The following is a 15,405-nucleotide window of genomic DNA, read 5'->3' as shown; positions in this document are numbered from 1 at the left end:
TTGCCTTTTCTAGTGATCATTAAATAAAGCTTGGAAAGCAATTTTCCATTACAATGCTTGTAATGATCTTCTAATGAATTATTCACTCTGCTTTAGAGAAGACACCATTTCAATGCGTGACTGGTAGCACATAGGTAAAAATAAAGATGATTCAGTGTAGACAGGTGGGACAGGCTGAAATCCGAGTGGGCGAGATGGGATGCAGAGCAAAGCGGGACCACAAACCAGTCAGCACCTGAAGTATTCAGTACCTGGGGTTTGGTTTTGAATGTAGCGGCATCTCAAAATAATACAGTGTGTGTCCACACCCTCCTGCACAATTCCACCTGCCAAACCAGGCTTCTCTAAAATTAAATCTCAAATTTACTGGTGAGACCTACATAAAAATCTCAAATCTGTTCCCACAGATCTGTTGCCACAGACCCATCCAGAGTGTGATGATCCCCATCACTTGTGTGATGCTGCCTTTTCTGAGCTATATACAACCTGCAGCTTCATGTTGAATTTTAATCCATGCTTCAAACCCATTCCTGAGCCGGACCACGGTGCCTCACCTCTAAAAAACGAATCAGCCTAAGGATTGCGGCTGAGCCTGCAGTAATTTAGGATCCCTGCCTATGGGCATTTGGATCTTGCAACCTATCTTTAAGAAAGACTTGAAATCGCTCAGTCCTGCAGGCAACTCTGCCCCTCCAAATGCTTGAAGCACAGCCAGCGCCGTCCTGCATTTCTTTCCACCTCTATTTATCTGTTTCTCAATAACAAACTAACCCAGGATTCCCCGCCACCCCCAGAACAATAAACCAGCAAAGCAGGAAGCTCATTGCCCCTTCTCAGGTACCTGTTGTTCTCTGGTGCAGTACCAAGTTGTGACTACCGTGGCTCTAAATGCCAGTAACCCTCCTCGGATGTAACCTTTCTTCATAAAGCAGCAGCTCCTGGTTTTATGTTTTAATGCTTTTCAAAATGCCCCGGAGCAAAGCGCTGCCAGCCGGGGACGCTGCTGCAGCGGGATCAGAACCGAAGCGGTGTTGCAACAGCTGGGGGTTGCTTCAGGAGAACCCCCAGCACAGATCAGTTGATAAAGGCAGACATGCTGGAGCCTGTCTGTCACAGGCCCTGAAAGAGAATGAGACAAGAACTTTTAACAAAGATTGCTGGCTTGATCGCGGGTACTTATTGTTGAATGGCAGGAAATTGTCGTTGGGTGAGGCAGAAGACCCTTTTGTATTAGCCAAAGACCCTTTTGTATTAGCCAATACTGAGCTCGCTTTTTGCAATATGTATGAGCCTAAATTAGCTGTAACTGGTATAAATATAAGTTAGCTGCACAATAAAGACGACATTTGCTTGCATCAAGCTGCGTCCTGTCTCTTAATCGCGGCAAATTGGTGCCCCGTGTGAGGAAAAGGCTGATAACCACCTATCTGTGTGGCATGCCGCGAGTCCCTCGGAACTTTGAATGAGCTGCTGAAAGGAAGCAGGATCCTGGCCAGGAACAATCCCTCTGGAGAATTGAGGTGAGCCGTGGGAAAGATGGGGAATCGGATGTCTTCCCCCGAAAGAGACGTATATGAACTCATGAAAGCCCTTCTTAAGAAACAAGGTAAAAATATTTCTGGGCATGTTCTTAAAGTAATACTTAAATGGGTACAGGAAAAGATACCCATCGTAACCGCATCTACTATATTTACGCGGGAACTCTGGGATGAAGTAGGGTTAAAACTGTGGGATGCAGCAACCACAGGGAATGCTGAAGCACAGCGTATGCTCCCGTGGTGGAAGAGTATTTTTGAGACTTTAAAAGTACAAGAAAAGAGCCCCCGAGACAAGGTGAAAGGAGAGGAGGACTTTCCAATTATCCCTCCGTTATCACTAGTAAAGGATGGACCCTCCGCGGTACCAGAACTGTGCGCCGCTGGCTGTCCTCCTGAGGAGGATCCCTTTGATCCAGGACCTTTCCAAAGGCCTGGATCGTCCAGAAGGAATCTGCCGCCCGACATCATAAGCCTTTGGAGAGATAAAGACGGAACAGGGCTGCACAAAATAATAGCGAGGAATCAGAGGAGGTAGAAGATGGCGTGGCAGAGGAAACACCAGATCTTCGCTGGAAATCAGTTAGTTATGAAGCGATAAAAGAGATTTGAAAGGCTGTAAAAAGAAAGTATTGACTGTTTCGTCACCAAGCTGCCCACCTCCCCAGCGCTCGAAACAGCCACCGGCTCCATCGTATACATGAATAATTCACAGCCGTCATAGGATAGTCCTCTGCCACTAAAATGCTCTACCAACCAAAGACTACTACCTGTTAAACAATTGATACAAACCTTATTTTGTGATATATCTGCATGTTTTAAGTGTTGTGTGTGTTCGGTGCCGTGTGTAGTTTGAGTATTCATACCATCATGCTATTCTTATTGACTGGTCGTAAAAAATATTGTATGGGTATATTAAGCTAGCTCTCAAAAGAGGGGTTCTGTGCGTGTGTATGCGTGTGTGTGTTTAAAGCGCTTTAAACGTTTGTAAGACTTGCAAATTGGGTTTTGGTTATATTGAGCCTCTGTTTTGATTAATCTTTAAAATGCAACTCTGAAACCTTTCAATCTCAAACGTCCACTAAGCCGGCAAACAGGTAGATTTACCTGGGACCTTTGAAGTGAAAGGCTGCAGAGGACAAGATTTTAAAATACATAGCTGTGTGTGAGTCTCCCCCCCATACTCCTGATTTTGTTTGAAAGTCAAGGTTTTTTTGTTTTGTTTCAGCTTGGGAGTCCTTATCTCTCTCTAGGGGAGTAACAATTTATGAAGAACACTCTGCATTCCAGTGTCCCTTATCAGATCAGCAACTGCTGGGTCCTAGTGCAGACAACTGTAAAGGGAATTTTTAGCCAGATACTAATGAAGACGATTTAAGAGTCCAAAAGGAGTATCCTCTGAAAGTAACAAACTGCATAGAAAAGTTAATACATTTGCACCCTTGAGAATTTCCATACAGGTAAAAACAGATAAAAGAAGCCAGGGGGTAAACCGTTAACATTAAAGAACCAAGGAAACCAGCAACCCAGCATGCAGCGGAGACGTGTGACAACAGTCAATGCTCCTGCTTGGATCTTCTCCACAGCCTCTTCAATAATAAGGGATTGAAGGTTTCGCTGTAAGCTTTTGGTCTTATTGGTAGCGGGTTTGAGTGCTTGGTTAGTGGGTCATTCGAGTGTCGCTTTGCAGGGTCTTTTTGTGTAGCCTGGTGTTATTAATTCTGCTTTTACTGGACAAATACAAGTTATGGTATATATTCCTTTCCCACCTGTGTACATCACCCAAAGCAGTTGTGTTACTCAATTAATACCATTTCTAAGATTGTGGTAGAGAAAATAGGCCTTCAGGTCGCACCTGGGGGAATTCAAACCTGGAAGTGTTTTGGGTGGAAAGTTTTGAATGCCACAATTGAACCCCTGCAAGGCAAATTACAAATAGTAGTTAAATCAATTTACAAAAGCTCCAAGGAACTATCAATCGAGTTAAACCTTATTTGGGTATAACTAATGCAGAACTAAGTCCATTATTTGATCTTCTTAAGGGAGGACATGGTTTTAACAGCACCTCTTACTTTTAAGAGTGATGCACAACAAACTTTGAGCAAAATTGGAAAAGCCATTACTCAGAGAAAAGCTCATAGACGACTTGATGGTCAGGCATTTGGTCTAACAGCACAATTAGTACCTTTTAAAAGTAAAGCTCCTCAAACTGAAAAGGAAAAAAAAAGAAAAAAAAAAAAGGGAGAAATATTACCTCCTAGTGAAAGAATTGCAAAGGCGACTTATGTGTTGAACTTTTGAACTTTTTACATTTAACTGGAAATAGAACTAGTTTTCCTATTGTAATCCATCACTGATCGCTAGAGTCAGGACTGAATAACCAGGACCAGCAAGATATCAAGGTACTATACAAAGACTGGGACTCAGGTGAATGGGAAGGACCTGTTGAGCTAAAAATGACAGGAAGAGGTTATGTTTTGTTTGTCATTACAGACAGCGGTCCAAGATAGGTTCCAGCGAAATAGGTCAGTAATAATGGATGCTTGTGTAATGTATAATTGTACCTATAAAATCACTCAAAAATGTCAGAATGTAAATGCTAGTTTACCTGTGCATAGAAACGAAACAGCCTTGTATAGTCATATCTTTCCTAAAGTATCGCGTTCTTTTTCTTTTCCAGTTGCTTTGCATGTAGAAAATTTTTGTCTGATTAATGGAGTTAAAGTGTGCAGAGGAATATTGTCAAAATTTAATTGCAGGCTATGTAGCCTTGGATAGCTTACGTTACTAACTCCCAATCTCACTATGATTTATAACAAGAAACGAAGTAAACAAAATAAATGATCTATCCATCAATTTGGGGCTGACTGTAAGAGTACAGTCACCTTTCTGGGAACCTGGAGAAATTGTAGCTGCCTCAGCATTAGCTCCTGGGGTAGCAACTGCAGCAACCTTGACAAAGCTGGCAAATTTGGGATGTTGGTTGAGTAAGCAGACTAATGCTACTTCAATGGCTTTGAGTGGCTTGTTAGCTGATGTTAATAGTGTTAGGCATGTTACATTACAAAATAGAGCTGCAATAGATTTTTTGCTTTTAGCACAGGGACATGGTTGTGAGGATTTTGAAGGTATGTGTTGGCATGAATCTTTCCGACCACTCGGAATCTATTCATGCGAGCATTCAACAGCTTAAGACTGGAGTCTCCAAATTACAACAGAGTGGTAGTTGGGACTGGTTAGATAAACTCTTTGAAGGATGGGGACTTCCAGGGTGGTTGAGAAGCCTTGTAAAAATGGTCGTATATGCTTTAGGTGTTTTTGTCTTGTTATTACTTTTATTGCCGTGTTTATTACAATGTTTGCAAAGGTTGGTAGCGCGATCTATGAAAAAGATTCTTGTTGTGCAACAGGAAGGGGGAGATGTTGCAACAGCTGGGGGTTGCTTCAGGAGAACCCCCAGCACAGATCAGTTGATAAAGGCAGACATGCTGGAGCCTGTCTGTCACAGGCCCTGAAAGAGAATGAGACAAGAACTTTTAACAAAGATTGCTGGCTTGATCGCGGGTACTTATTGTTGAATGGCAGGAAATTGTCGTTGGGTGAGGCAGAAGACCCTTTTGTATTAGCCAAAGACCCTTTTGTATTAGCCAATACTGAGCTCGCTTTTTGCAATATGTATGAGCCTAAATTAGCTGTAACTGGTATAAATATAAGTTAGCTGCACAATAAAGACGACATTTGCTTGCATCAAGCTGCGTCCTGTCTCTTAATCGCGGCAAAGCGGCTCTTTGTAGGGGTGTGATTGACAAAGTATGAATATTTCATGTTTATTTTTAGCACCAAAAGGGGGACTGCAAAGAACTGCTCGCACAGGGTCTGGCCACACACGGCAATGGTTTTTCCTTGCACTTCGCCAGTGCAGCCCAGTACTTGTGCAGACGTACAATGAAGGTGCAGAGGCTGATGGGGGGCTCTGCAGGGCACCCTGAACCCTCATCCCACCCATCACCTGGAGCGCATCGCTGTCTCCCCCATCCCCACCACCTCTTTTTATTCTTCTGGCATGACCAGGGGAGGGAAGGGAGTGGCCCAGCTGGAGTTCACTTCTCCAATGCTGTGAAAGCAAACAGCTCAGGCACCCGGGCTACACACGGAACGCAGGATGCTCTGAGCTGTGACAGCATCTGCAAGCTGGGAAACCCCCTCTGGGCTGCACGTAACACAGACCTGTCCAAGCCGCAGGAAAAAAACCTCATGCACTAATGATGCTGATATTAATAATCTTCTGCCAACTGACTTTATAGACAGACTCCATCTGCGGAGCAGTATAATGACATAAATTCATGCTGTGTAAACACTCAACGGGGAGATAAACACTACAATACAGGTTTAATTTTGAGAAATGAAAATAAAAAGGATTATGTGAACCGTAGGAATTCCTCCAAAGTCTGCATGTCTCGCAGGAGCTCCGCCAAAGCTAAGAGAGCTCTGCTGACTGCCACAGCTAGGGATGGGACGCAGGGCATTTAAGGCTCCTCTTTCGTAGGGGCACCAAATGCTCTATAATTAAAGTATTTAATCCAATAAAGTGAAGGCTTAGGATAAGGTGCAATGGTCATACCTCCAGTGGCAGGTTCCATGCGATGTAGACGTGTGATTTGTAGTCATCCATCCACACCTCAGCCACCCGCAGGGCATTGCGCTTGGTGTAGAAACCGATGTTGTTGTTGTAGGGCTTCTTCTTGCGCTCGATGTGAGCCACTCTGGAGCAAGGCAGGACCTCCATGCTGCCACCGCACAGCCACACCTGCAGTGCAACCAGACAACACCGTCAGCACAGGGCTCTGCCAGAGAGCCCACATATAAATTAAAGATAAAGAAATGATGGGTTTTGAGGTTTCTATGACATCCTGGTGAGCGCAGAGCACTACATCGTCTAGTTGGCAAGTGGAAATCCATGGCCGGGTTTGGCCTTTGCTCGATGGCAAGACACGCAGGGAGAATTTGATCGGTGCCCAGAGCAAAACAAGTGTCAACATTAGAAGGATCAGGTCTACATCCAGCATGTGGCATTAATGTGTTGTAGGATGGGGTGCTGAGTTTACAGGCATGTTGCTACTAAATAAAAAGTATTAGTAACTGGAATAGTTGAAGCAATTGCAAAATCTCCTCCTGCAGAAGGGATGACTCAGTGAGACATATGGCAAGGACAGATTTTTCCCACTTGAAAACATTTGTTCATTATTTTTCTTTCACATGCTGTTTAAAATTACCTTAAATCACAGCTTACAAGTTAATAAAATCTTTTGAGATCTTCTTATCACACAGAAGGGGAATTCAGAGAATGACAGACTATACCTGGAACCTCCCCTCCCCGCTTGTCTTCACCAGGAAGGAATTTATCTTAAATCAAAGACATGCAGCCAGGACACCAGGCACTGCACGATCGTTACAAACACATATGCCAAATGGGCCTAATAACCCCAGTTTCGCCTATTTTGCATTCTGCTCCGCATTATCATTTTGCACAGTTGTTATAACACCCATCGTTTCTGGGATCTCTTCCAGGCTCACCACCTTTTATCCCATCTGTGTTCCCTAAATTTTACCGACTCTATTCCCTCCGCTCTCCTCACGAGGAGCTTCCTGGCTGTACCTGATGCCCTTTTTAATCTCCAAGTAGGGGGGTTACCCCACCTAAGGCAGTGCACGTGCACACCCCAAGCCCAGGAGACACAAGTTAGGGGCAGAACAACAGGGAGCCGTCTTTCCTCGGGGTAATCCTCCTCCTCATGCTGTTCTCGCTTGGATTGCTACAGAGGACAGGTGCCCGCATCACAAAAGCAGAGCCCCATTTCTTTAGCCGCTGCATAAACACGTAGTACAAAAATCCCACCTTACCCCTGTCCTGCTGTTGGACCTTTCTGAATGTTTTTAAATACAATTTCATGCCTCTAGAGCAAATTCAGAGCTGATTTCTGAGATTAGGGGCATGTCCACCCCTCTTATCCAGCCACAACCACGCGTGCCTCCGGCCAGCAAAGTCCACAAGGATTACTTAAAGTTTTGCAAGGGGGCACATTCTGGCAATGCAAATAAAAAGGGAGCAAGGTAGTTCTTAAGAAAAAAAAAATATATATTTTTAAAGGCAATAATTAGACAGAAACTGCCTTTGCTTCTTGACTGCTCAGTTCTTTAGTCCCTTAACATCTCAGTGAAATAGGAGCATCAAGTTCTGCCCTTAGGTGTTCCCAAAGCTGCTGAATAAAACTGCCAGTCCTGGAAGATCCCCAGCACCACCTGTTTGTGTGGTTTGGGGGATTTCTTGGGTTTTGTCCTGATCTGAGATCGGAATCATTACTATTGAAACATAAAAACCATGACATAATTAAACTGTCATTTTCCAGCATGCTTGCCTCTAGCAGTAAAGGTGCAATATTTTCTTTTCAGGCTTTAAATAATTCACATAGCTTTATGCTAGACGGCTTTCCTAGGTTTCTGGAATATCCATACAAAATATTTTGAAACACACACGTTGTGATAGCCCGAGAGAGAAAGTGTGTTGGGCATTGTGCGAAGGGCATTGGTTATAAACGCATCCACAAGCCAGTCCTAGAGTGATCAATAAAAATTTAATTCCAAAAATGCACTTATGCCATGAAAGATCATACTTCTGTCTCTTAAATAAAGCCTAAATTGTCACTGTAAATTAAAAAAATCTGTTTTTACAAGGCATTTATAACTGTTTCTGCTGGTAACAATAAGAACAAGGAGAACTATTATATTGGGAACATCCAAGAGGCACCCAGCACCACTGTCCTCAGGACAGAGGAGTAAGCCATGGCCCCAGGAAGACATTGCTTGCTCCCACGTGGCCTGGCAAGGACTTTCTGTTCCCACTGACATGCAGAAGCACACATGAATGTGTCCACAGGTGGCAGCACAGGGTCTTCAATCCAGGAGACATCCTCCACAGCCAGGAAGGAAACTCCAGTCTGACCTCAGTGCCGGGGAAAGTCATGGAACGGGTGATCTTGAGTGCTATCATACAGCGCATGAAACCGGGTGATCAGCCCCAGTCAACACGAGTTCACGAAAGGCAGCTCTTGCCAAACTAACCTGATCACCTTCTATGACAAAATCACTCGACTACTGGATGAGGGAAAGGCTGTGGATGGAGTCTTCTTGAACTTCAGTAAAGCCTTTGACACAGTTTCTCACAGCATTCTGCTTCAGAAACTGTCAGCCTCTGGCCTGGACAGGCGCACACTCTCCTGGGTGGAAAACTGGTTGGATGGCCCAGAGAGTGGTGGTCAATGGAGTTAACTCCAGCTGGAGGCCAGTCACAAGTAGTGTCCCCCAGGGCTCGGTACTGGGTCCAGCTCTGTTCAATGTCTTTATCAATGACCTGGATGAGGGGATCGAATGCACTCTTCGCAAGTTTACAGATGACACTAAGCTGGGTGGAAGTGTCGATCTGCTGGAGGGTAGGGAACAGGCTGGATTGGTGGACTGAGACCAATGGCATGAGGTTCAACAAGGCCAAATGCCGGGTCCTGCACTTGGGGCACAACAACCCTATGCAGTGCTACAGACCAGGGGAAGCCAAAGGCATCTTGGCTTGGATCAGAAACAGCGTGGCCAGCAGGTCCAGGGAGGGGATTCTGCCCCTGCACTCAGCACTGGTAAGGCCATACCTCGAATCCTGGGTTCAGCTCTGTCCCCTCACCACAAGAAGGATGTTGAGCTCCAAAGTGTGTCCAGAGAAGAGCAACGAAGCTGAGGAAGGGGCTGGAGAACAAGTCTTACGAGGAGCGGCTGAGGGAACTGGGACTGTTTAGCCCCGAGAAGAGGAGGCTGAGGGGAGACCTTATTGCTCTCTACAACTGCCTGAAAGGAGGTTGTGGAGAGGAGGGAGCTGGGCTCTTCTCCCAAGTGATAGGGGACAGGACAAGGGGGAATGGCCTCAAGCTGTGCCAGGGGAGGGTCAGGCTGGATATCAGAAAAAATTGTTTCACAGAAAGTGTCATGGGGCCCTGTCAGAGGCTGCCCAGGGAGGTGGTGGTCACCATCCCTGGAGGGGTTTAAAAGACAGGTAGATGAGGTGCTCAGCGACATGGTTTAGTCCCACAGGAATGGTTGGACTTGATGATGCAAGAGTTCTTTTCCAGCCTGGTGATTCTATGATTCTAAGAAGCATAAGGTGCCTTTGCCCTACAAGGTCAGCATGATGCTTCATCCTTGCAATAACCACAACTGCGCAGTGGTGAATAGCCCCAAGAAAGGCCCCAGAATATGTTCTCTTCATGCAAACATGAAATGAGTTGTGAGACACCACAACCTAAAGGGCTCAGCAGATTTTCCATCCTCCATCAACACTGGAAGCCATCGTCTGAGTGATGCCCTGATGCACCTTGACCACTTCTGTCCATGTGCTACAGGCAAAGGCCACACTCAATAATGCACACGCACACAGAGGCAACCGCCTCCACCGTTTCACTGACACCAATGTCCCAACTGGCAGGAACTCCACCCTCATGCACTCAGACCCCTGAAGGTAGAAGGCTTCTTGGGAATCTTCATTTATGTCCCTTTTGAGCAGCCATTTGTCCCACCAAAGACCTTTAACAAACAGATGACTTCCTTATTAAGTAGATTTTTCATTGTCATAGCAAATAAACCTACAATCGCTTAAAATACTCTATTTACTGCCCCTAACAGCATTAACAGGACAATCAGTCCAGCATGTTGTTTCTGCTAATTCCTTGAAGAATTACCTCTTGGTAGATGGGTAATCAAGAGCCAGCACAAATTTAAGACCAATCAGAAAAACAAGGTATTGTCAAATGAACTAATGTTTAACCTATTTAATGAGGCACAGTCTTTTATTTTGCTTCCTGCAAAGGATGAAACCACGATCACTTCGTTTTATAAAACACGCACAGATGAGATGTAAAGGCATGTTTGAAGACTCAAGATATAGTCTGTAACGCAGCAGGCTAAATATGACGAGCAAGTCTCAAGTTTCTCCTTTATTTTCTGACATTCAAACTTCAACACAACTATTAGCTTGCCAGTCATCCACCCGTAAAGAGATGCAGAATTAAAAATAGAAGCATTCCCCTCCAGTAAATGACAGTGACTCGATAAGTTCTCCATCAGTCTACACACAGGAGTAATCAAACACACAGAAAGATGCCTGGATTTATAAATAACCAGTTAACACTAAATTCTAATGAAGAAATCCCAAACAAATCCATCACCCAAAGATGTTTCGTGTGTTGTTCAGAAAGCTGGTGGGTAATACCCTTGCAATCACTTTCCAAGCAAAATGTGACTGTCCTAAGCATGGAAAAGCAGTGAGTCCGATGGAGCAGGAAAATGTTTGAGTACGGCTGAAACTGCATCAGCCATCCACGTTCTAGAAGTGTTTGCACATGTGGGAGGCACATTTTGGTTGGCATAAGACTGCATCACCTTGCTCCAGTGAAGGGATGACCCAGCTTTGCTTTCTAATCCCCTTCTAGAAGCACAAAAAAAGTATGAGAAAGTATTCATGAAACAGCCGGTACCTCAGCGTCCTGCTTTGGAATAACCCAAAATGGGCAGAAGACTCGGTGTGATGCAATGTGGCAGCAGAGCAACAAGGGAGGTCCAGGTGCTCCTCTCGTGCACGTGCACCTGCGTGTCACTGTCGGGGTGTGAGTACTTGGCTATATTCAATAGCACCTTATTCCTCCAGCCAAGACACCAGCCTCTCCTCTTCCATCCACCTTCAGGTCCCCGTTCACAAAGTCAAAGGCTTGTTTTTGCACTGGTCTTCTGGAGGACTCTATACAATGTGTCCTAATGACAGCTAGGACTCAAGGATCAGGGAAACAGCGGTTAGATCCTGGAAAACAGCCTGTTAGGTGGGACTGCAAGCAAGCCAAGGGAGGAGACTGGGGAAGCGCACACCCCCTGTGGTCACTGTGCTCCTGGGAGCAGAGAAGGAATGGAAGACAAAACACAACGTACTAATGGTCCTCTGTGAGTGCAATAGAGCCACAGAGAAAATTCCCATTTTGCTCTGCCAGCTCCTTGCAATAGCCACAGAAACAATTTTCAAAGTGCTAAGCAGTTAAGAACAATTACTGCTCACGATCCCCTTTGCCCTCAAAAATATACTGCAGCCATCAATTTGCTTTGCTCCTGTCTGCCAGAGCCAGCAATTACTCTCAAGGAGCATTATTTAAACAAAAGGGCTTTTGGCAATCTGCCTAATGTCATAGGAGCCAGCCAGGCAGAAAAGGGTGACTCAAAGAGATCCACCACCCAGAAGAGTGCCGAAAGCCCGTCCTGTGCTACACCAGGCTCGAGGCATCATCTGCACTGGAAATAGGTACTGGAGGGGCTGGTCACGCTCAAGCCTTGAGGCTGGTGGGGCTACAAGTGCTTTACAGATCTGGTTTGCTTGGACGGAGCAGCCCAGAAGATGCGTTTGGATGCCAGCTGGGGCAAGCAGGAGGATGCCGCTGAGCATGGGGGGCCGCTGCCTTGTCCACCCCATCCCCTCCACTGAAGTCCAACCAGCACTCGCTGAGCAGCAAAGGATGCACACAGGGAGAAGGCGTGCCCACAGGTCTATCGAAAGAATGGCTGAATAAATTAACATCGAAACCAGAGGTTTAATGCATATATATTAAGAAAACCTTTTTTCCTTTCTCTAGCTGCCGTCAACCAGCCCTCGCTACGCCATGGTGCCCACTGGCAGGGAAGCAAAAGATAAAATTAATAACTTGAGGAGAACACTTTCAGCAGAAAATACCGATGCAGGGGTTGCTTCCTCTGCAATGACAGACTAACTTATACGTTGTGATTCCCTCCACGCAGCTGCGAGCCATAGAAGGGAATTTGGGCTCTCCGTCTGGGTTGGTTTGGGTTTTTTTGCACAAAGAAAGTCAACATCAGAAAAAGGGAGAAGGATGTCTGCAAGATTTTTCTGTTAAAAGAAACATGGAGACTTGGCGCTTTGGGACATGGTTTACTGGACACAGTGCAGTTGGGCTGACAGTTGGACTGCATGATCTTATAAGTCTTTTCCAAACTTAATGAATCTATGATTCTAAGATCAGAGGCATCGCTGGGGCCAGTCCCTCACCCCTTTTCATCCCACAGAGTGCTAGGACAGAGTCCCTCTGAAGCACAGCACCTTCTCCTCTCGACAATCAGCATTTCCAGGTGAAACCCAATTCTATCAGCATCCCTGGGTCGCTGCTTTATATAATGCTGTGCTTCCTCCTCATCGCTGGGATATCATTAATAATAATAATAATAATAACAAAAAATAGGAAGGGACGGTGACTACCTTGGGTCCTGGACACGGTGTTCTAGCTGGAGCGCGGCGTGACATCAGTAATGAACACTGACAGCTCCCATTAAACGATCCTGACTTTAGTTGCTTATAACTTTGCCAAATTTTAACTATTTAGACTGAAATATATCCTAGAACAGCTCGAGCCCGCCTGCAGTTAATGCAAAGAGACATCATGTCTAGTGGTGTCAAGATGAGTCTACGAGGTAAACTTTTAATCTCTGAATGTATTGTGACAGAAGGAAACGGGGGGAAAACTGCTCCAAACTTTCATTACACAAACTCCAGGCTTTTTCAGCTGATAACTTCATTTCTAAGGTGATTAGCAAACCCGAGTCTTAATTAGCAATAGATTTCCCATTTAACAGCTTTGCCTTATCTTCACCCCCCTCATTTCTTTTAAAAGTAACTTCCTAAGTTAAGAGAAAAACATAATTACTCAGGGCAGCCAAAATAATAAGGAACAAATCAGAACAAAGACCCAAATAATAACATTGAGAAACAGCAAAAAAGGCAAAGAAATAATCATTTCTCCACATGCTCCTTCATATAGTTCTGAGAGACGGTATCTCTCCGAATTATTCCTTTTTTTCAGAAGAAACAACACGTACAGATACATTTCCAGCTATGTATCGGAAGCAATTTCTCTCTTTTCTGTCCCCATTTTGCCTGTGCTCTGTCCCACATCCCCAGAGGACACCACGGGAGGCAGAGACTCGAGCAGGCAGCGCTGATGTGGGGCAGGGCAACCCAAGCCAAACTCCTCACCCCCAGTCAGCGGGGTAAAGGATTCCCACAGTGCCGGATTGTGCAAGAAGTAAATACATCATGGTTTTGGAGCAACCATCCCTTATACTTAAAATCATTCTTAAGAGAGAGGTAATGCAGCTCCTGCCTGTTATTTAAGCATCCTCATCACAGAGCAAAGGTGCCGTGTTAGCCTTATTTCCTCTAGAAAACCTTACAGTTCGGTACTCACAAGTCGAACGTCGCTGTAGCATCTTGATTCCCCCACCCCTAAGGCCCTTCTAATGTAGAGGTGAGAGACACGCACCACAGCAAGCCTGTTAAATCCAAATTTGGGTAAATAAACACCTCCACATCGTTAGTTGATGGCTGTTTATGGGCAGCACTCATAAAGTTGCATACCTCTCACACACAGCAAGCTGGATAATACTTTATTTCATCATACGTATTTTTATATATGTTATATCTTATATCATCACTGAAGCATTTCTTCAAACTGTTGTGAACGCCACCATCTCGTGAAACAATCACAGCGAGCTCTTCAGTAGAAACGTTACGTCGAATTACAAGAAGGTGAGTTAAGAAACCACACACAGAGGGGAGGAAAAAAAAAGAAGGAAAATCAGCTCTCTTTGGGAAGTTTTTACTTCCACTGCAGTGAAACAGAGTATTCACGTTATCTGCAGGTGGACACCAGCACTCCTTGAAGAGGATTACCTTTTAATTTGGATGTGTGGATTTTCAGAGATCAAATCAAGAGATGACTACTGGTGTAAGAATTGGTACAAAAGCAGTGGATGCGCCACTTTTGAGGCCATTGTGCGGTAGATCCAACAAAGGCGCAGAGTTTGACTATAGTCAAGACTAACAATCAGACCGACCGGAGAGCGCAGCGTTTCTCAGCGTGAGGAGCCATACTGGGAGGTATATCTACCTTTGGGTATATTGATCTCCGAAGAAAGCAACACCATGCTGGTAGGGACAACATGAGCACTGATGGATCCAACAGAGACCCTCCTCTTGCTGGAAATCTGAACACAAATCACTCGGAACAACTAATAAATTATCTTGGAAACCTCTACAAAGAAGTGGCAAAGACTAGAATCCTGCAGCTGAAAGGGAAAAGAATTTCACTGCTAAACCTTTATATCTGTTTTCTCTCTCATGAGGCCACAGAAACCCTTTCCAAGAGGATCAGGGCCAAGCAGCCAGATCAGGTTTGGTATTCACGTAAAATTTCCTTAAAATATGAATTTTTAATGGACACGTCCTCACCAGACCGTCTCAGACCACGTCCATTCAAGCAGAGAATGGAAGTGGGAGAAAGCAATACTGCATTTAAACAATCAATTCTTTTTCAGCATTTCTTCTCTCACATTTTATTCTTATGGATGATACTGCTTTGGACAGGTTCCTGTCTATGTTGTGCCAGACCAATAATAACCAAAATATCCAGCTTGTCCAGTGTCCAAATGTCTTAGCTTTCCTGCTGAGAGCACTAAATTAATTCCTTTTATAATGGCCACTTAAAACTGCCAAATAAGAGTGGAACTCAGGTGCACAATTGACTCCACAATTCCTAACTTCTAGCAATGCCAGGTAATAGCCACAGTTTTCATCCGCTTAACTCAGCAAAGCACACAAATAGTTTAACATCTGAAATACTGGAGATATTGGAATAAAGAAGCTTCACGTCAGTGCGAAGCAGTGATTTCTCTGGGCTGCCACAGTTCAAGGAGAATGATACATACACACCGCAATTGTGTTTGC

At 44.8% G+C, this 15,405-nt stretch overlaps 1 protein-coding gene across 1 annotated transcript in view; it reads right to left on the bottom strand.

Moving 5' to 3' along the window:
• Positions 1-15,405, bottom strand: part of GALNT17 (polypeptide N-acetylgalactosaminyltransferase 17) — a 220,469-nt gene that overhangs the window by 13,768 nt on the left and 191,296 nt on the right. Inside the window, exon 7 of the mRNA XM_009567029.2 lies at positions 6,157-6,342. Coding sequence (XP_009565324.1) covers positions 6,157-6,342 — 186 coding nt within the window. The remainder of the gene's footprint in view (positions 1-6,156; positions 6,343-15,405) is intronic.

This window comes from Cuculus canorus, chromosome 20, assembly GCF_017976375.1.
Source record: "Cuculus canorus isolate bCucCan1 chromosome 20, bCucCan1.pri, whole genome shotgun sequence".
Taxonomy (NCBI): domain Eukaryota; kingdom Metazoa; phylum Chordata; class Aves; order Cuculiformes; family Cuculidae; genus Cuculus; species Cuculus canorus.
The sequence above is the reverse complement of the archived record's forward strand: the minus strand, read 5'-3'. Positions and strand labels throughout refer to the sequence as shown.